Source organism: Lagopus leucura, unplaced genomic scaffold (assembly GCF_019238085.1).
Source record: "Lagopus leucura isolate 7727_CA_CO unplaced genomic scaffold, USGS_WTPT01 Super-Scaffold_100012, whole genome shotgun sequence".
Classification (NCBI taxonomy): domain Eukaryota; kingdom Metazoa; phylum Chordata; class Aves; order Galliformes; family Phasianidae; genus Lagopus; species Lagopus leucura.
The window spans coordinates 14,112,691-14,133,550 of record NW_024962267.1 but is presented as its reverse complement, the minus strand read 5'-3'; the positions used below and the strand labels follow the sequence as shown (position 1 = coordinate 14,133,550).

General features: G+C 42.5%; 1 protein-coding gene and 1 long non-coding RNA gene across 3 annotated transcripts in view; one reads left to right on the top strand and one right to left on the bottom strand.

Moving 5' to 3' along the window:
* Positions 1-596: 596 nt before the first annotated feature.
* STAT1 (signal transducer and activator of transcription 1) lies at positions 597-20,431 on the bottom strand. 2 transcript variants are annotated; one of them, XM_042874397.1, is made up of 24 exons: positions 20,334-20,431; positions 19,127-19,255; positions 18,342-18,486; positions 17,348-17,446; positions 15,621-15,716; positions 14,832-14,910; positions 14,111-14,202; positions 13,350-13,501; positions 12,937-13,095; positions 11,563-11,655; positions 11,018-11,077; positions 10,806-10,835; positions 10,627-10,720; positions 9,763-9,804; positions 9,216-9,299; positions 8,874-8,972; positions 8,589-8,724; positions 7,091-7,146; positions 6,646-6,740; positions 5,197-5,336; positions 3,870-4,055; positions 3,198-3,273; positions 2,482-2,584; positions 597-2,039 (listed from the first exon to the last, which is right to left on the bottom strand). In XM_042874397.1, the coding sequence occupies exons 1-24, from the start codon at positions 20,408-20,410 to the stop codon at positions 2,016-2,018; spliced, it is 2,346 nt and encodes a 781-aa protein (XP_042730331.1). In that variant the 5' UTR covers positions 20,411-20,431; the 3' UTR covers positions 597-2,015. The 2 variants fall into 2 exon arrangements, with proteins under 2 accessions (XP_042730331.1, XP_042730332.1); XM_042874398.1 differs by lacking the exon at positions 20,334-20,431 and adding an exon at positions 18,635-18,747 and having other exon boundaries at positions 19,127-19,203.
* The window catches only part of LOC122181733, a 38,031-nt gene continuing 36,997 nt past the window's right edge, over positions 19,827-20,860 (top strand). Inside the window, exon 1 of the long non-coding RNA XR_006179568.1 lies at positions 19,827-19,878. This is a non-coding gene — a long non-coding RNA (uncharacterized LOC122181733). The remainder of the gene's footprint in view (positions 19,879-20,860) is intronic.

Sequence of the window (20,860 nt, the reverse complement as noted above, 5' to 3'; positions counted from 1 at the left end):
TCTGTGTGACTGCATTGAGATGCAAACCTTCTGTCCTAAAAAACCTAATCTGCTCTCTTCTGTTGTGCAACCAAATGAGCTGATGAAATCTACGTGTAGAGGGCTGTGTCATTTCACTTGTTGCATTCCGTTAATGCTGCAGTTCTGAGGTGGATTGGCCGTGTGCCCTCAACAGCTCTATCCTTCTCTTGCCTACTCTTCCATCCCTCATCTCAACAGTTTCTTTCCTTTTAGTTGTCTTCTGGCTGTATAAAATGTGAAAGCCTGAGCCAACAGACTGTATCGCCCGATGGCCGCAGAGCACAGCGAGGCACCAGTGGGGTCAGCTTGATGGCCCACGAAGGTTAGTGGTAGGCCAATTATTTTACAGCTTAAATCAGAAATCCAAGCAGAATCTACTGAAGTTGGTTTGAAGAAAAAAAAAAATTGACAACCATTGTTCTGAGAACTCTAATGCAGACTGACCTGTAGCAATGCGTTACATTGAAAGCACACACGTTGCTTTAAGCACCAGAACTGTATCTACTGTGTGAATAATTAACCAGTTACAGGTGCATTATAATCATAAAAGAACAAAACTGCACACAGGACAAGTGTCAGTAGACAGTTCCATTTATTTAAAACAGCAGAAAAAACAGTCCCTTAGTGGGGAGTGAAAAAGAACAATAATGCTTTTGGGACTACTGGCCACGTAGAGGCAAAGCTGACATAGGGCCACTGCTTTAAATCTCATAAGAAAACCTTATCCTGGCTGCTCACACTGTAGTTTATAAGTAATGAAAACAAACTGGCACATAAAACGTGGATAAAAGATGTAGGTCAAGAAACAAATGTCTGCTTTTGTTTCACCAAAATTTTAGCATTCAGTTATTCGTGATAACATGAAAATATCAGGTCACCAGTTGTGATTCTCTGTGTTAACCTCAGCTATGTTTGGCACAAAAAAATAAGAAAGTGTAGGAATGCTTTGCTAGGTCCTACATATTTTACTTCCTTCAAGCTTTCTCAGGGGCCATGTAGGTCATCTTGGGCACAACGCTCAACTGAACTGGTTGTTAATTTATTTAACAATCAGTGGATCGATTTGGCATATCTGAATGGCAGCAAAGTAGCACTGCAGTCCTGATCTCCCAGGCAGTGGCAGTGCAGGGCAGCAGGCTCAGAAGCTGCAGTAGGAACTCTGCTTAAGCACGTGGGATCCAGCATCAGTGTTGGGAAGCCCTTCTGATCAGCTGTGTGCTAATTAGCAGTCTGGACTAATATATGCTCTCAGTCCAAGAGACCCACTGCTACAGACAACCTTACCTCTTAACAGTGAGGTATTAACTAGTTGTCCTAAGAAGTGCTCTTAATGTCAAAGATCATGCAAAGCATCCTACCCAAGAAGCCTTTACTATGAAAATAAGCAAAAACGAACTGCAGATACTGTTTTTTGGTTTATGCTCTTCTGCAGAGCAGCACACTATGCCTGTATTAAAGAAAGCCAGAACAAACTGCAGCAGCACACGGATTTGCTGTGGTGTGTACCTGCAGTGTTCATCTGCTCATTTTTCTGTGATGCAGAAGAAAATACAAAGTTTTTCAGAAGCAATTGCTCAGCAGGTGAAGGCTTTCTGAACAGACCCTCTGCAAAAGAACAAGCTTTCCTTTGCAGCATTCTATGTACAGCCAGCTGCTTTAGCTGTTCCATTCCACTAACATGCTTCAGTGTATGTTTCTCCCTCACTCTTGCTGAGGGCCCCTTGTTCCTGTTCTCCTTTCTTCCTGCACTCTGGTACAGCATCTTGTCAATAGCAAATTGTTTAATGCAATTTGAAATAAAGAAGTGCACGTACAGAGGCTATTCAAATGCTGCTTATATTCCCCCCTGATTAGAAATTGCTACTGGACTTTCAGGTTGAGAAACTGATGTGCTTTGAATTACGTGTAGCCTTCCCAAAGAATTGAAGCCCAACTGTAGAGCAGGACGCAGAAGCTGATTGGCTGTGCTAGTGGTGCAGCAAAAGGCTCTAACTTTACGTCGTGTATGCTGAACACATCTGCAATAAGGAAAGTACAGGTCAAATAGACAAGCAGAGTGAAGCCCCAACACTCTGCCTTGTTAGCTAGCAACAGAGCACAATAAAGCCCTCCTCAAATATACAAAGATGTGAATCTGGTGCTCAAACTACTGTGGGGCTGGAGCCATGCTTCAATTTGTTGGTAATTTTTTTTCCTGAAGTACAACACAGGGATGATACTGGTCTGTTAGCAGCCAGTACCTCACAGGCACTGCTGCAGCAGCTGCTCCTCCAAGTTGCATGCCATCTCCTGCTTTTCTCCCTTCCCCGAGCACCACACAAAAGATTATAGCATTTTTCCTTCCTCCTTTTCTATTTCCCCATAAGGAGGAGGGGGAACGCTGGGGGGGGGGGAGAGGGGGGGAAGAGAAATGGAAATGTATCCCAATTCTCCTGCAAATAGATGCTTTGTGATACATACCACTGTGTCAATCTCTGCTGGGTCCACCATCCGAGACACCTCATCAAACTCTTCAGGAGACATGGGCAGCAGATTTTCTGGAGATTGGAGCCTGGATGGGTGGCTAATAGAAGAAGAGGACAAAGAAACCTTCGCTAAAGAACCGAGGTGCAGTTGGGCTACCATGTCTGCCTCACAACCCTGAAGTTCCATTAACTGTAGGAGAGCTGTTAGGTCAGGGCTTGAAGCGTGGTGATGGAGCACCTGGAGAAGGGCTGTGTCTGCCCAGGGAGCACAAATTGTTTGCTCCTGTGCTCCTTAGCTGACCAGAAGGGGTGGGCTGGGAGTGGAGCCACCCATAGCTCATATAAAGGCCAGCCACTGAAGGGAGAGCATTTGTTGAACCTGGGCTGTTTCATGGGGAGTGCTGCAGTGCCAGAGAGACCCTTCACCAGCTGGGTGAGTCAGTCTTCTTTCTGTATATGATTGCTGGCCTATCTGTGAATGTTTTGCCTTGGGTTGTTTTTGTTTGTTTGGGTTTTTTTTTAATGTATTTTTACTTTAAAATTGTAATTGCTTTAGAGATAACAGTATATAAACGCGGGCTGATCACCTCCTCAAAGAGAGGAAAGATGGCACCTGCAACTTGAATGTTACGAACACTGATGAGCTACAGCTGAAAAAATCATGCTTAGTTCTTTAAAAAAAAACAAACCAGCATTTATATGAGAACTTACACTTCAGATACAGAGATCAACTCAGTCCTGATGTAGCCGTTTCCTTTGGGAGTATCTGTATCCATAGGCTCTGGGGCTTCAAGGAAAGAGAGAAAAATAAATGGCTTGGATTTTTATTAGCAAGTTTATCTCCTGCTGCCATCTCTGTTGTTACACATACAGCTTGTGGCCAAAACAATACACAGATCTCTCTTGTGCATTTTATGGCACTGTGGTTAATTAATTTTATTTCTTACTCACTTTTTGCTTTTCCACTACTGAAACAGGGAAACAGTCTCTCCTAAAGGTTCACGTGGTTGTATCAACATACCCCATCTGGCCCCAGTATCAGTGCAGTGCAATAGTAAACATGACCATTGTGGATCCAGCTGTTAGCGGGAACCTGCTCTTTTGAAGTATATCACAGGCAAACATACAAGTGCATTACAGGCCACAGATAATCATGCTCTCAGGTTCTGAGCTGATTAGTGTAGTTCCTCTCTAGCAACCTTTTCTTAAGCTACTGAAGCGCAGATGCTGTTCTCAGCTTTCAGCTGAGCAGCACTCCAACACGGGTCAGGCTGCTGAGACATTCAGTCCCACTGCTGCCTCTTCTCTCTATGCTATGGAAATGACCCGGTGCCCAGGTAACTCAAGAACGAACGCTCAACATGAGCCTCTTACAGCACTTACCCTCCTTGGGCCTGGAGTAATATTTGCCAAAGGCGTTGTCTTTGGGAATATCTGGGTACAGAAATCTCAGTGGATTTTCAGGAATGTTTTCAGCCGCCATCACTTTGTAGTTGCGAATGATATCAGGGAAAGTAACAGCAGAGAGCTCCTTCTTGGTGTATGGTTCTACTGAGTGGAACTGGGGCTCTACAGATGAGAGAAGAAATTACTGTTAGAGTTAGTTTCCAAGTTTCTTCTAGGACTTTGTGGAAAACCTGCAGATATTTCCAAAAAACACAGGGCTCAGGTGAGCAAAAGGCTTTAAGCTGCGCTACCTTGGCAACCTTCTGTCAGATGATAACATTCAAACTTCACTGCTTATTAGGAAGTTTGATCATAGAAAGCCACTGAGGAACTCTTATGGGAAAAAAAGAGACATGTGAAGCCTTCCTGAAAGTTCTAAACCCTGTCACTTATTCTTTCTCAGTTTTTGGATGACTTGGGTATGAGGACAGCAATGAGAAGGAATGAAGAGGTGATCCAAGCACGTACAGTGCTTTCCCTATTCCAGCTGTAAGCAGCCTTGGGCTCATCCAATGAAGTGTCAACATCCAGGCAGGCAGAGTTGATTTAAGCAGAATGATGGGTGAGAGGCTGGAAGGATTAAGGGAGGTTGTATCTTTTTGCAGCTTCAGGGTTTCCAGGCTTCCCTGAACAAGGGTGAGAAAAAAGTAGCACGGCTAACTAAGGTATCAAGGAGTTCATCTGTCCATTCCTGGAAACTGGAGGAAGGAGAACTGTGAGGAAAATGAGATAAGTGAACATGCAGTTCGCTTGGGAAGAACATGAGAATAAAAAAACATGAGAATAAAAGAACAGATGGGATGGAGAATGAATTAAAGAAAGGCATATTGCGTGCAAAGTGAAGTGGAGACAGAGAACAGTAGTGCAGAGGAGCAAATGCAGCTGTAGTGAACAGTTCCTGGAAGAGGAATCTCTGATGGAGGTGATGTGGGGCTAGATGGAAGGAGACACAGGTTTTTTTGTGTATGTGTACACATGCGTGCTGCAGATATCTTGCTAAGAGGGAACCTAATTAGGCAGGAAAACAGTGTGTTTGGTCCATGCTTAAGAAACTTTCAGGTCAGAAGCTGTATCTGGGAAGTCTCAATAGACCTAGGTGAAAATTAGCACTACTATCTGTAAGGCTTATCAATTGATCAACATAAGGGTGGAATTGCTAGGGTGGTGTGTTGTGTTGTCTCACAGTGTGAAAGAGAAATGCATGAAAACTTAGTACTCTAAACGTATACTTCTAAGACAGAGGTGTTCTCTGTTACCAACTTACCATTCTGAGATCCTTCTACCCAGGTAAAGGTGATTGCTCCCTCTCTACTGCTTTCACTGAATCTCAGCAAAAACGTTCCTGGTTTCTGGTCCTTCAACAAAGCGCGTTCTTTGTCCTTACTGATGAAACCCATGATACAGCTGTACATTGGGAGGGGGAAAAAAAATGTTGAGTTAACCTTTCAATATAAAATCTAAGCTGTACTGGTCTAACTAGGGAAACTAAAAAGCTTTTTTCCACTTAAAAGAGCTGAAGTGTTTATGAAAGCCCCTTGGAAAGCTTTGTCCTGTGTGCAGCTGGGAAGCCAGCAGTGGGATTGACAGGCTGGAGCTGCACGGTGGGAGCCACGAATCAGCACTGCTCCCCTCATCGCTCTTCCTTTTGCCTGGGGGCTTATCTAAACATTTATCTAAGCTTGGAATAAAAGAAACTGTCTCTTGCTATCAAAATTGGGCTGTAGAAGCAGAAGTCAGGTGGTGTGTGCTGCTCAGGTCCTAAACAGCAGTTTTAGCTTCAAAAGCACATTAATGATGGTCTTCTGCCTTCCCATCCCTGAGCGTGAAAAAAGGCGAGTGTTCTCCTAATACTTAGTCATTTGTTCAATGAGTCCCTGAAGTTGTGTTCTGTTCTTGTTAGCTGCTCATTTTCTGTTTGGAAGTGAAACAAGGCCGTTATTTAAAAGGCTTAGACCAAACTCATCCAGAACTGGGTGGTTATAATTTGAAATCTGCTCTGGAATGCTGCAGGAGCAATTCTGCTGTGTGTCTTGCAGACCTGTGGGATCCCCTGTGATGAGGGAGCTGCTGATAGGATTTCCAAATATGGATAAATACCAACAGACCACTAAAAATGCACAGTTGTGAACGTGACTGAACCTGTTCTTGGCAGAAGTTACTTCTGAAATCAGTAGTACTGGAATGCAAGTCTTGATAAAGCAGTATAAAAAGGCAAATGGAACTGACTTTCAATTTCAGACTTACTACTCACTGTTGTATCATTAAAGACTAGCTCCCTGACTCCTATGGTAGGTAAAGTTTGGTGTTTGGCAGCTGCCACCTACCGGAGGATCACTAGTATTGTCTGTGGAAGTCGGTTTTTTTTGTTTTTTTTTTTAAACATGGGTGATGACTTTATGAATTACACGTTACTGTACTTTACTCTTGGCTGACAAACACAAAAGAGGCTCTGTTGTGTAGGAAGAATCTACTTGTAGCAGAAGCAGAAGTCAGAAATTAAATGATCAGAGTCCTCCTCTGCAACTGGGACACGTGATGTTTTTGGCTGTCAGTAGCTCTATCAGTGAAATCTTCCTCACTGCTAGAATTGGTTTGCTTCAGGATTTTCTGGTTACAAGATATACTTGATTCAATTCAAAGTATCAGCACAACCTCACAATGCAACCATGAAGTGAGAGGTTTGAGGCTTGATACTTATTAATTCAGGTCTCACCCGTCGTTCCAGAGGCACAGGAGGTGCTTCTTAATAAGTTCCAGGATTCCTTCTATCCACAGCCAAAAAGGGAAATTTTTATCATTTATGTTTTCCTGAAATTCAGAGATGGGGAAGCATGAGTGTTAACTGGAGAGGAAGCAAGCTCTTTGAAACAATGCCATCATCTTCCTGTTCTTGCATGTTTCTTCCCTTTCTTCTTCACCCCACCTCTACTTCAAAGGGACACGAGATACTGGAAATGAATCATGTACCGAATCTTAAGGCAAGAGGCAGGGAGAAAGAAAAGACAGCCTGAACCTACAGTACTCACAGGTGTCACTGCTTAACTCTTAGACAACTGTGCTCATTTAAGAATACAGAAAAGGCTCTAGTTCTTGGATGGGCAGAAATATGAAACAGAACAAACAAAAAGAAGATCTTAATTTCTTAATGGAGTTCATACCTTGCAGAATCTTGTCCAAGGAATAAGGCCATCGTGAGATCCTCCACTTGTTGGCCCTGAACAGAACATATCAACTTCAGTCACAATATGCACATTGCTCACAGGAAATGACTTAGCAGCAAATCCTGAGTGCTAACCTAAAACTCTGAGGTGGTGGGTTAAGAAGGAAAATGAAAGGAAGGCTGCTGTATTTTATAGGCTAGCACAGGGAGCACTTGTAAATTCCCATCTGAAATTCACTGCATGAGAATGCATTTAAGCAGGCCACAGATTACAACACAAGCTTTGCCTAACGGGAGCCAATTAATTCTGACACTCTGTACACTGTGCTACACTTGGTATTTATCAGTTGATCTCCTCATGGGAGCATCTTGAAAATAAATTACACATCTCTTCTACAGCAGAGCAAGTAAACAGCAAGCCAGAAGCTTTTTTGGTAGGAGCTCAGCAGACTCTGCAACATCTTTAAGAATTTTCCTGATAGAATGGTTTGGGTTGGAAGAGACCTTTAACGTAATGTAGTTCCAACCCCCTGCTATAGGCAGGGACACCTCCCTCTAGACCAAGTTGCTTACGTGTAAACTTGTAGGCTTTAGACTCAGAAAATGACTCCTAGGTCTGTCCTAACTATTCTCTTCTTGCTTCTGTTGCAATCGTTTCCCCTCCTTATTTTAATGGTGTGTTTCATAATCGCATCAAAACTGCAAAGAAACCCCTGTGCTGTGACCACAGTAACTAGAGCTTTGCAGCTCTGCAGACAGTGAATGTATTTGGACCTGATTCTTTCCATTACAGGCTATATACTATGCATTTGGAATATGTTTTTAAAATAACTACTTCTAGGTGCAGAAATGAGATTTAAATACCATCCTTACTGAATGCTTTCTGAAACTTCAGCATTAGGGGAACGTACCAAATCAAGTATTTTTATTCTGAGTTTCCCCATGCAAACTCAGTAGCTGTGACAGATGCCCAGCCTATCAGGCAAACTGACATGTAGTTCAGAAAACAAAATCCATGGCTGATCAGACTCTTAGTAAGGATGCTGGTTTTGGAGAATCTTAATTTGATAGGCTTCAACAGTTCCATAGCTTGTGTGCTTCAGTATCGCAACTACATGTTGGCAGACAGAGGAAGCATTCCTTGCTGGGGGGCATATGGTAAGTTAAAGCTACTAGAGATATAACAATAATTAAAGCATGTTTAGTAGTTTTCCAAAAGGCAGAAGTAGCCCTAATTAGTGCTGCCCTGGCATACAAAACTCCAAGGGTAGGACTACAGGTTTCTCATCGCTGACCTTCTTTTGCAAACTCTTTCTGTATTGAAAACTGCAAAACACTGCATTGCTACAGTGTGGTATTGCATAATGGGAAAAGGAGTGACAAGATGCAAAAACTTAAAATATGTTGTAGAAAACGCATAGAACTTGCTTCAGTTCAAACAGGCCACCTGCTTGTTCAGTTGAACCAAAAAGCTTAGCGATGGAAGCAGACCATACCAAGTAGTTTCTCTCCCAGCATGTTCAGTTGATCTGTGTTAAGTCCTCTTTTTGTCACGGAAGAGAACTGCCAGCTCAGAACTTCAGAAAGTTTAGACCACTTTGCACAAGGGGGGTTTAGAAAGAAGGACAAATTCTAGAACAGAATGGAAAAATACAATGTACAGTCAGTAAGCATAAATTCAAGCTCTACTCCAGCTTAAATGCTTGAAAACTACACTTCGGATACTGTGCAGACTGCCCCTATGTGCAAGAAGGGAAGAAGTGTTTCTGTTTTGCCCGTACCTTGGGATCAGTAGACAGCATGTTGAACCATAAGATAGAAGCCCATCCACTTGGAAGCTGGCTCACATTAGAGATGACAATGATGGGAAGCGACGTGGTCTGGAAGGGACGCGTAAGAAACATGTCAGAGTGTTCTGTATCTCTGCTGCAGTCCTTCACTAGATGACTCACAAACCTGTTTCCATTCCAACTCCCTTCCTGTATTGCCTTATCTCTTTCATTGAAAACGTACGTGCAGGGGAGAGAAATTCAGTATGATATACTAGAAAGAGTTGGGTGATTCTGTCAAATAGAGGCGTGACACAGAGGAAGTTAATTCCATTTCTTCCATTTAAGTCTTACCTCTAGCTCTATTACTAAGCCAGGCTGGCACAGCTGTGTCTCAAAACTCAGAGAGTGAAGTTCTTCTGTTACAATAAGAGGACCCTTTGAAGATGAAGGAAAAGAATATATATATCAAAATCTTTGGATTTTCTATAGGGGAAAACCTCTTTCCCAAGGTTAGTGGCTCTGGGATGCTCCTTGACTGGACTTAAGAAACGGTTTACAGGCCCCAGTCAAGTGATAACACTGATTTCCTTGAACTTTGAGTTAGGATGGTTCAGAGATTCAACATCTCTGTTTTGGCTGCTACCCATAAGCCACAGAAAAATCTGCAATTACTGGGAAGCCCTGTTAAAATTAGTGCCAATGAGGGAGAGTCCAGAGGGACGCCATTCTGGCAGTAGCTCTCATATGCAAGCATCTCCCACACAGATCACTTCCCAGAAGTGCTGAACTCTACTGGTTGTGAGACTCCCCTGTGTTTTTTAATGGGGTTGAATGGAGCATTGTCTTAAATATCTGAATGGTTTTTTTTGGCTTTGTGAACGAGGTCACTGTTGCATACCTCATTTGTTCTGTTTCCTGCGTTTTTCTGTTCTTTCAGTTGCTGCAAAAAACAACAACAAAAATCTGTCACTCACTTATTTTAGCCAGTAGCATACAGAAACGTTTGCGTGCTGTAGTTCCTTAACAGTATGTAAACTTGCTGCATTAGTGCCTGGTTCTACTTGGTACCAGTCTTTTATTAAGTATTCATTTGTGAAAATATCATCTGCACCATTAGGATGCAATGCCTTTTATATAAGAGACTTGAGAGGAACAGAAGCAGAATGAAATCAGGAAGGATGAGATGAAATACTGGTTTATTAAACAAAACCTCAGAATTTATTGTCCAGTTCAGGAAACTGGTAGTGTTTCTTCCAGATAACAAAGAGACTTCCACATTAACTGGTTTAGGACTTGAGTATCAAGTATTTTTTTTCCTTTCCTGTTGCAATGACAGAAGCAATCTAATTCACTTGTCACGCTCTGTAAATCCAGTGTTGTATAGTCTAAAAACACTGAATTTCTTGTTGAAAAGGAATTGCTTAGTTTTCTTGTTCCAGTCTCAAAGATCTTTAAAATACTCCATGCTCTCCTTTCTCTGGGTCCTCCTCAGAAAAAGCAAAAATGCTATGGCTTCTCCTCCAACCAACTCCTTACAGCATAAACCATATGGCAGCAAAGAATTTTTTGCCTGTCTGGCCTTATTTCAATGACAAAAGCAATAGCATTTCGATTAAAAACAGGCCTAAGATCTTGAAAAGGGAAGACAATGTTAATTAATGGTTCCTCTTTTGCACAAGTAAACAATGACAAGTAAGCAAACTGCCAGCTTCCTCCCACACCCTCTGCTCACACAATTAAATGTGTAAAGAAAGTCTCCTACCAAATGCCTGAATTCTGCTGCTAAACTTCCATTAGTAGATTCTTCCATGTTCATTACTTTCGTGTTTGTTCCTAGAATATTGAATTTCCTGAATCTACAGAGAGAGAGAGAGAGAAAAGAATTAGGGGGCTGAAATCATTTTAAGAGCCCAACTTCGATATATGTGTGAAGCTACTTACCCTTTGACTGAGTTCTTTTCATTTACGTCTCTGTCAAAAAAGAAAAATTAAAAACCTTCTAAATATTCCCTATATGGAAGATCTGGTTGTTCTAATAGTTTTGATTAAGAACTGGTAAAAATGCTTGTGTGGAATCTCTTGTGTAAGAGAAGCAATTGGTTTGAGCAGTCAAAAGAAGGACTGCCTTGTACAAGGAAAGGAATGCAACATACTTATCAAATAACACTTTCACTTTCAGGTTGTAGTTCAATTCCTGCAATTTCACCAGCAATCTAGGGGGGGAAAAAAAAGAAATAAAATGACTACCACTGCAAAAGATAGCAGCACTAAAGAGGAAAAGCTTATCACAGATATATGTAAGCTGCAGAGCTCAAAATCATGTACTGGCCCCAAGCTTGCTCTGTATTAGCTAATGAAGATGAAGTGACAGGATAAATCAGCAGTGTCTGTACAGCTGATCCCAGCCCCTGATTTAGAGATAAAAATAGATTGGCAAGTGAGTTATTCATGATCAAATGGTCTGCATGTACCTGACCTACTACTGGCTGGTTGTTTCTCAGACACTCAATCATCACCACACCTAGTCAAGGGTAAAAACTGGAAGTTAAATGTGTTAGAAGACAGACTGCTGCCGTGTTGCACTACCTTGTCCCCTTGAGCTCATCACTTGGGCTACCTGTAGGGTGTGCAATCCTCCCAGCTGTAGGAAGCCGATCAAATGAAAGGCTTAACATAAAAGGAGAAACAGAAAACGTACCTCAGCTTCACAGTGAACTGTACTCCTGTCTTCAGGACTAATGGCCTCTGTGGATGTGTTGGCATGCAAGGCTGCCTCTCTACCACAAAGGAGCTATGAAAAGAACAGATTAATGCCTTGATTTGTTGATGTATTCTTTAAGTAACGTGAAGTTACATACGGAAAGAACTTGAAAAGAATGGGGATTTACCAGTAATACTGCATGCTTTATCTATTAATTCAGGCTGTGTGTGGGTTTCTTTGCTTGCTTCAGTGGGGTTAACTTAAAGACTTCATAAGGTGTCTGTTTTCCTGAATACACGCACTGTCTGGGGAGGACAGGATACCATCTCCAAATTCCCCGAACTCAAACAGTGTGTAAATATGGAGGTAACTTGTGTAATTCAGGTCAGGAGTTTTGCTTCACTTGTACTCCTCAGCTTGTGTTACAGCATTGTAACATGCACCCAAGAGCTAGATCAACTAGACTGGGAATTCAGCAGGGGCTAGCTAACCCCACAGAGCAAACTCCTCAGGCAAACCTGTTCTAATGCACTCCAAACTGTTCCTATCACGGGTGCCGTTTGTGCAGCTCTGTGCTGTACAGACAGGTATGTTGTATTTGCAAATCTTGGGCATCTTAGCAAGTTGAGACACTTCCCTCCACTTGCACATAAGAAAAATAGACTAATACAGCCTTTCCTTATTGACCTTCACTAGGCTGAAGAATAATACCTATATTCTCTAACTGTAAGCTAGTGCACATGAACGGGTCTTTGTCTCCTTACAGGGGGTTACATACTGTATCAAAGCCTCTGCTCTGTATCTGCTAGTCTCAAATCTTCTGCAGCACAAGCTATTGTCAACTATATGTTTAAAGAATGAGACTGTGAAGCTACATGTAGCATGTACCAGCTACAGTAACTTGTGTCATAGAGGTGGGACACAGGCAAGGCTGCTCTCCCTTGTTTCTTGCTGGAGACAAGGGAGATGCAGCCAGAGCCAAAAGGAGGGAGAATCTGGTGTGTATTTATATTGGGCATAGCTTGGTGTGGGTTTCCTGCATCCATTTACTTGAGCTGGTTTGCAGGGTTGAAGTTGAAAGCAAGAAATGGATTGCTGCACTAGGAGTTTAATTCTGCAATCAATACACGTTGTAGCAAAGGCCCTGCTGACTGAAATGATGGCAGACCACAAACCCTTTCCACAAGCCTAAACCTCTGGAAAAAAACAAAAAAGGAGAGAATCTTGAAAATAGTCAATTAATGTCTGCGACAAACTCAGGAAAACCTCAGAAAGTGCAAGTCAGTGTGCATGAAACACTGAGCAAACAGAAAGGAAGACTCCAGATCCATTCATTCACACAATCACAAGAAGGCTTTCCTAGCCTGTTACCTCTGGATAAGCTGTTTGAAAAGACTGTGCGTTCGGTCCTGCAAGACTTGTTTGTTTTTTGTGATGGGGTCAGGGTCGTAAGTGAGTTTCTGCTCCAGTTCCTCAAGCTTTTTGAGCTGCTGACGAACTTGCTGCAGGCTTTCAGCAACAATGGTGAACCTACAATTAGACAGTCCTGTTATTTGTAGCACGTTTTCATTGTAATAATGCTGAGACAGCAGCAAGGTAACAGTCCCTAAGGTCTGCAGGGTTAGCACTGCTTGCTCCTTGGAGATGCGACAGTAACATCAATGACCTTTAGTTGAGCTGTGACACAATCAAAACAAAATCAGCACATGTGGCGTATCTGACAGGTCTGGTCATCTGTCATACTTTGAGTGCCTGACCAACACAATCCTTGACTGCAGGCTTACCAGTTCTGTAGCTGGTCAAGACAGGCGTTGGGTGGGCCACCAATGCATGCAGTCTGTTGCCTCCGTTTCCACTCCACCAGCTCCTCCTTAATAAGAGCACTCTGTGTGTGCTCTGTGGTGTTCAATAGCTGTATTATCTTGGCCACCACTTCCTAAAGAAATATTGAAGTAACCTGTTTATTAAAAATACTTCAGCTAAATCAATAGTTATTTTTTCTGCATAATGCTGTGCCTTGCAAAACTTTTCAATGACTTCTAAGTAATGGTTTCTCTCTATCAGTACAGCAGTTCTTCCAACCCACCTACCTCTTCTTAGTTGGAGCATTAGCTAGGCTAAGTGGAGAAACAACATATATTTAGTACCACTGACTTCTAAAGAGTTGCATTCCATCTACATACCTCCCAAGTGTATAGTGTAGTGTTAGCTGGAAATTTGAGCACTGCAATGAGTAAATCTGCTTAACTGAAATACAGCTGCAAGCTCTTTGATTGCTCTTTTTCCCCCTTAAAAACATGACTATTGCTACTACATTTTCCTGGTGTTCTCTGAGCTGTACCTGATGGAGTTTGGTAAAGGCAGCTAGAAGAGAAATATTACTGCTCAGCAATATTCTAGATTTCCACTAAGGATGGAAAGAACAAAATGTTACTCCGTATGTGAGCAGAGTCTTTTGTTTTTGAATAGGAATGATATGTCATTCCAGTGAAAGTGTTCAAAACCAAGTGCTGCTGTCTTCTGAAAGAAAACTAACGAAAACTACCTTTCTCTTGATGTCAAGTAAGAAAAACATCTTTTGGAGATTCATCTGTTCTTTCTTACATTCCTCTTGTGACGCACCATTGGGCTCATACTCTGTAAAATAAGTCCAAATTGCGAATCTGAGGTTGGAAAACTGCAGCAGGACATGATCTTGTGAGTTCAGGAAAGAAGGGGTGAGGAAAACCCAGGCTGATAGCTCCCATGCAGTTTGCCCTAACTACCTCTTCAGCTGCCCAATGACCTTAAGTTAGAAGCAGCCATGTGCCTTATGGAAATGCTGCCTGCCATGAAGTACAAAGAGCAAGAATGGGGCTCGATGCTCCCTTTTCCAACCAGAACCCTCTTGTGAGGGCTAATCAACTGTAAATTTGTGTTGGAAAATAAAGCTTTTTTTGAAACAAAATGGGGGGGAGGAGGGAGAGAAAGAACCATATATATTTACAAAATGAACCCAGTGTAGTTAGAGTCTGTATGGTTTGCTGTTTCTAGAAGTAAATGGATGTAAAGGACAAAAGAACACTGCATTAGCAAAAAAAAAGCTCTTGTAAGAACAGACAAAGAAAATCTATTTTGGGGAATTCAGGTTTCAGCACAAAGCAGAAGTAATGGAGGAGAGATGCGATGAGTAAGTTTGCATATAAAATTTAGTTTCCTGAGATAAGAATAAACTCTGCTATCTTATGAACTGCACACAACAAGGTATGTCCTCTATTCTGAATTACCTCTATTCTGGAAGGTTTTATGTTTAAAGTCATATTCGTCTTGCACATCCTCTAGTGTCTTGATGTCTTGTTCTACATCCTATAAAGCATGAATGAAGACAGAACAATTACTGAATTTCACATTATGCAAGACTGTGTCTGACCAGGATCTGCCAACAAACTGTCAACAAGCACTTACACTGATGAATGTCTTTTCCTGGAATTCCCTAAGAGGAAATATTTCTAAAGTTAACCACTATCTAGTTACCTTCCCTCTCTCATTTCAGCAAACAAAAATCTGTCCATAATAAAACACAAATCCCTCAGTGCCTGGCCATACCAGTTGAGAGAACTTAGAAGAACCTAGGCTGCCATCTGGGACAGCATATGGCATCTTCAACTTTTTACAAACTCTTGAGAATTGCATGAAAAAAGCTTACTCTTGGGACTGTATTTATTAACTATACTAACAGGAGAAAAAAAATCTCTATCTTCTAGTAAACAAAGAAACGTCAATTTATGATCTTTCCTTGACTGCATAGTATTCCATATAGGTAACATGTTTTTATTGCTAAATTTAAGCACAAGAAATTTGATATTGCCACAATAGCCAAATCCCAATCCGTACTGCAGTGCTATTGACAAATAATGATTTGCTATGTATCAGTGACTGATCGTAGAGTAGAAAACAAAACAGTTGCCTAATTTAAGCTCGTTGTTTTAAAGAATGCTTCACACGCTGAAAACTCGTTAACATTTATGATTCAATAAGAACTACTTCAAATACAGCTGGAATCATGCTATACTTACTGTAACGCTGTTTTTTACAGCCTTAACTTTTGCATCAAGCTCCTTCTGTTTGTCCAGCATCCCAGTCATGGTGTTCTGTACACCTCCCACTTCCATCTGAGGTAGGCAAGCAGAACAAAATCAGAAGTCAAACAAGACTGAACTAACTAACAGCAAATGCTTCTTAATTAATGTCAGTTGGTGGCTTTTGTTGACAAACAGCCTAGTTGTGGTATTACTTGTTCTGATAAATCATAGTACTTTTTTATAAAAGTGACTTTGTGAGGAAAAAGCAAGGGTGATGAAATGTCTTTCATGCGGAGATGTTGCATGTTTTGTCATAGCAATAAAAAGCTATAAAAATTCTCTGCACAAATTCTTTTTGTTATATTTGCTTATCTTCATGTGTTTTCCAAATAAATTCCAGGAAAACAGCAACGCTGAAGCCTGGATCACATCTCCTTTAAATGTCAGACTTCATCCACTTGAGCTCTGGGGACAAAAGTGAGAGGCACAAGAACAAGAGAGGCTGGCATACAGGGTAATGCAGTGTGCAGTTTATTTCCTACAGGGCATTAAAGCAAACTTCAGATCTCAGCACTGGAAGGTTTCATTTCAGAAGCTCAGTGTGACTTCTCTCAGGGAGAGTTCCAGTAGTTTCAAAGACAGGATTTTTGTTCCACATGTAACTACTGTAAGTGTTAGAAACATAGTTTTGCCAATGCAGGCAACTTACAAACTGGTAAAGGTTCCCAACATAAGTTGAAATGGAACCATGATGGCAATCTGAGTATTGTCTAACAGGAGTGTCTCTCCTTATGGTGCTTATAAGTTCACTTGTTCTGGGAAATAAGAACCTTGACAAGAAATCAGAGGGTAGGCTATGGTGTTTCATGTAGTGCCAACGATATGTGGAAGAAGATTTATTTCCTTTTTTAAAATGATTATTAACAGAAACACATGGAATACCGAAAAGGAAGTTTTGGGTGCTTCATTTCATAAGTCAGCACAGAAACTGCCAGCTGCACTGCAGCTCTGAGGAAACTATTTGGGAACAGCTTTGCCAAAGTTGCATACTTAAGAGAGCTATTTCAGATACAGCTGCATTAGGATGATTGCTGAAAGCCTATGCTCCAATGCTCTTAGTTCTCTCTATAACACTATCAAAAATTTGCTGTAAAGGGAAGAATTTCTGTCTCAGAACAGGCTGTGCTCAGACAGTTATCGCTTTATTTCATTAGTAGATTGGACGTAGTACACAGCTTTCTTAACTGTGGATTTTTTTATTGCAACACAGTTCTTGGAAAGGAAAACCCAGACAGATGCACTGCCAAAGAACTGATGAGGAGAAGAATATGCTTTGCCTATGGTTCAGCGGTTCAGTTTCAAATAGATACATAAATATTGAGTGTAGCTGGGAAGGAAGAATAGCATTGCTTTGCAAGACAGTCCAGAGACCCACTAAAGCTCAGCTGCTCAATAAAGAGTGAATCAGGAATAAAAAGGAGAAGGAAGAAAGCTGAAATCTTGTTGGAGAAATAAGGCAAATGCTGTTTATTAAAATGTAATAAAATCTGATGAGCACCTTAGGCTATAGTAAAAATTAAAACCAGTTGTTCACATCGCTCAAAGAATCAAAATTACTTCCTGGCCCTTTCTGCCTCTGAATAGCTCATTCTACTCAAACCAGCTGGTATCCCAAGTAAAGGGCAGACACAACTGCAGCGGACGTTTCAAAACTGACTTACCTGATTAGACAATTGTGCACTGTTCAATATTTTCCTCTCCTCTTTCAGACAGTTATGGATGATCATTGCCATGACTATCGGGTCTTCTTGGAAGTTATCCTGGCATTAAATATGGGCTATTGTTAAATTTTATATGTGTAATCTCTTATATTTCATTTAATCAATTCACAAGAATAACACGTGTCTGGTTAAGCCTGAGTTGTATCTTGTTTCGAGACCACAAGGACTGCAACCACCTCTGAGAAGTAGTTTCTGCACCTGCTGTTTTACTTAGTTTTGTTAGGGTACAAAGAGTTGATGGGACTTGTCACACAACAATGAGAGAGGGCTGGAGATGTTACTGGAAGAAGGTAGAGAGCACACTATAGTCCTGGAGACAGTTTGTCCTCCCTCGAGAGCTACATTTCCACGCCTTGGAGGTATAGCTGCAGTTTCTGAAGAGGAGTTCTAGCTTGACAGGTACAGCTCTTGCTCAGGAAGATAAAGGAGGGATGTTGGCTGCCACTTGGCAATGCACAGACAAGGGAAGTAATGAAGTTCACAAATACATTCTGCAGTGCCATCCACTACCCAGTATAATATGATGTACAGATTCCTTGCTATTTATTGTGATTCTGTAGCTATATGTAATGATTTATTCTCCTGTGTTTCTTCTGCATCAGAGACTTCTCAAGACACTGAAGAAACTGCTTGGGGAAGGAATGGGGCAAGCAAAACTGCATTCCTGTAGGTACTCCAAATACACCAGTAAACACCTTACAAACCACAACTTCTGTTTCTTGAGTTCTCAGAAACCGTAACTGTACTGTTAATGAAACTAACTTTGTAACTGTGGCCAACTAAAAACAAAAATAAAAATGGAGTAGTGTTTGATTTCTGACTTTTAAAATTAGGGTACTCAAATACTCTCTGGAAAATCCCTCACGGCAGAATATTCTGCTTAGGGTCATCCAACTGCAGTATTGGAGGTATTTAAACATAGGTCAGGGCATACCTGAAGATTACGTTTGCTTTTCCTTATATTGTGTTGCAGCAAAAAGTTGTTTTCTATCAAAAATCGGCTAAATTGATCATCAAGCTGTGACAGCAGGTCATGGAATAGCACCGTAGCAAAAGATACATTGGTGGCTGCATGTTCCCTAGAATAAATTCAAAGTATGCTTGTGTTAAATACTTTCAAGCAGCATCCAAAATGCACTACAGAGAACGTTTTATTAATCCCCAACTCCAGTTGTAATACACGTGAGCAGGAAGAGCTGCTTTCAAACGTTAGGCTCATTCGCTCACCTTCTGCTTCGCTGTCCTTGATAGAGAACTGTTGCTATTCCTCTGTGCCACTCTTGCCACATTTTGTGTGACATCATTGACCCATTCCACGCACATCAGGAAGCTGGAAGTGACTGTGATGCATATGCACATTGTACAGTGCTAAACATACAACGTACATTTCCATAGAAATTTTGGAAAACAGTACCAAGTTGATGAATGGTGAGAGCCTGGGGTGCCAGGGAAACTGACTGCCTTAAAATAGCTGCTTTTGTTTGACATTAACTGAGGTAACAGTAAATGGTGTACTTGTTACTGTAGATGTAGGTTCCCCTTTGCAGACTAGATTCCCACCCCTTCTCAAGACGATTAGCTACACAGCTAAAAAGTGTCCTACCAGCAAAGGTGTCCTTACGTCTCCAGCAGCTTGCTTCCCCGCTACTTTTCTGCCATGTCAATCCATGTACCAGAATGTTTATTATCATATAACCCAGATGTCAGTTTTATGCTTACCAATCCTGGTTTTCCAGCCACTGTGCCAGATACTGCCTGATTTCCATAGGAAAGCTGTCATCGTACAGCTGGTGAACTTGCTCCAAAAACTTGGAGTCAAGTTGCTGTAGCTGGTACCACTGAGTCATCCTGGGAAGTGGGGAATAAAAGCAGTGTAAATGTAAATGCTTAAGTTAACATTAGAGCTGAACTGGTGAAAAATCACCCATTCTAAGTTCTCATTAAAATGGCAAAATTGGAGGTCAGGGTAAAATTGAAGGAAAAGTGTTCTAGAAAACAGAAGCATGTTCTGTTTTTAGATGAAATGGAACAAACTAACAACTGAAATATCATTCAACTTCTTCTGTGCTGTTTTTAATTATAAAAACTGAAAATTAAGACCGTCTTTACACTGGTTGCATCGACAGAAGTCAGTCAAAATTTAAACCACTCTTCCCTATGAAAAGTTGCATTTCTTTTCCCCTCTGAACACAGAATTTTCACAGCACTGAAAGTATCAGCGCTGCTCCGAGTTGTAGGGGAGATGTTAGGTCAGGGCTTGAAGTGGTGACGGAGCACCTGGAGAAGGGCAGTGGCTGCCCACGGAGCACAGATTGTTTGCACCTGTGATTCACAGCTGACCAGAAGGGGTGGGCTGAGAGGGGAGCCACCCATAGTTCATATAAAGGCCAGCCACTGAAGGAAGAGCATCTCTTAGACCTGGGTTGCTTCCTGGGGGATGCTGTATTGCCAGAGAACCCTTCACCAGCTGGGTGAGTCTGACTCTTCTTCCTATATGACTATTGGCTTACCTGTGCACGATTTGCTTGGTATTGTTGAGAACCTGTCAGAACCAGTGTTGCTTCTTTATATTCAGTCTAAGTCTCCCCTCTTTCAGTTTGATGCTTTTCCCCTCGTTCTGTCACAACAGACCCTGCTAAAAATCACAGCCTGCCAGGCTGTTCTCAGGTCCCCCCGGAGCCTTGTCCTACCCTCCCTAGGTCGTACTTCGCTTCTAACTCCTAGACTTCAGGCTAAGGCAGCACTTTGTGCAGCAGACGCAGGTTGCCTAAAGTTGAGGAACAGACAAAAGCCGTACTGCGCAGTGACCGCCATCACAGCGCGGCAGCACACGGTCAGTCCAAGGGTCACAGTTGACCCTGAGGGCAGTGAGATGCAAGCCTGCCCGCGCCTTGCCACCGCCCATCCCCGCGCTGCCCGCACTCACCCGCTGGAACAGGCTGCCCCGGCACTCCGCTGGCGCCCCTTGCCTGCGCCCAGAAATACCCGCACGGACGCGGCCATGGGGATTCGCCGCGGAGCCAATGGGAGCCCGGCCCACGCCGCCTGGACCAATGGGCGCACGCGGCGCTGCCAGGTGCCCCGCCCCCCGCCCTTTTCCTTCCGCGTGGAGGAGCGGAGGGTCGCGAGCTGTGCTGTTTCTGGAGCCGTGCGCGTGGGTCTCAGGCGTTAGGGAAAGGCTGCGCGGCCTGTGGCGCTAAGGAGAGAGGGGAGCAGTGTGACAGTGCATGCCAGAAAGCGGTCTGTTCGAGAAGCAGCGTGTAACGAAATAGGATATGCGAGATACGAGCGAGGCAGGGCCGCTGTTCTCCCAGTCCCGGGCTGGCCCTGCTTGCTCGGTTCCCTCAGCGCTGCCGCCCCGTTCCCGCCCGGCCCCCGCGGGACGCGGAGTGGCATAGTGCGCAGGCGCGGTGGCGGCTTTCGTTAGGAAGCGCTGCACCACGTGACTTCGGG

Excerpts from the sequence above, each read along its gene's own strand:
- STAT1 (XM_042874397.1), bottom strand. The coding sequence starts at position 20,410 with ATGGCCGCGTCCGTGCGGGTATTTCTGGGCGCAGGCAAGGGGCGCCAG. Across the intron at positions 15,717-17,347 it reads GTGCACAATTGTCTAATCAG|ATGGAAGTGGGAGGTGTACA; the intron begins GTAAGTCAGTTT and ends TGCCTACCTCAG. Across the intron at positions 14,911-15,620 it reads CTGTAAAAAACAGCGTTACA|GATGTAGAACAAGACATCAA; the intron begins GTAAGTATAGCA and ends CATGCTTTATAG.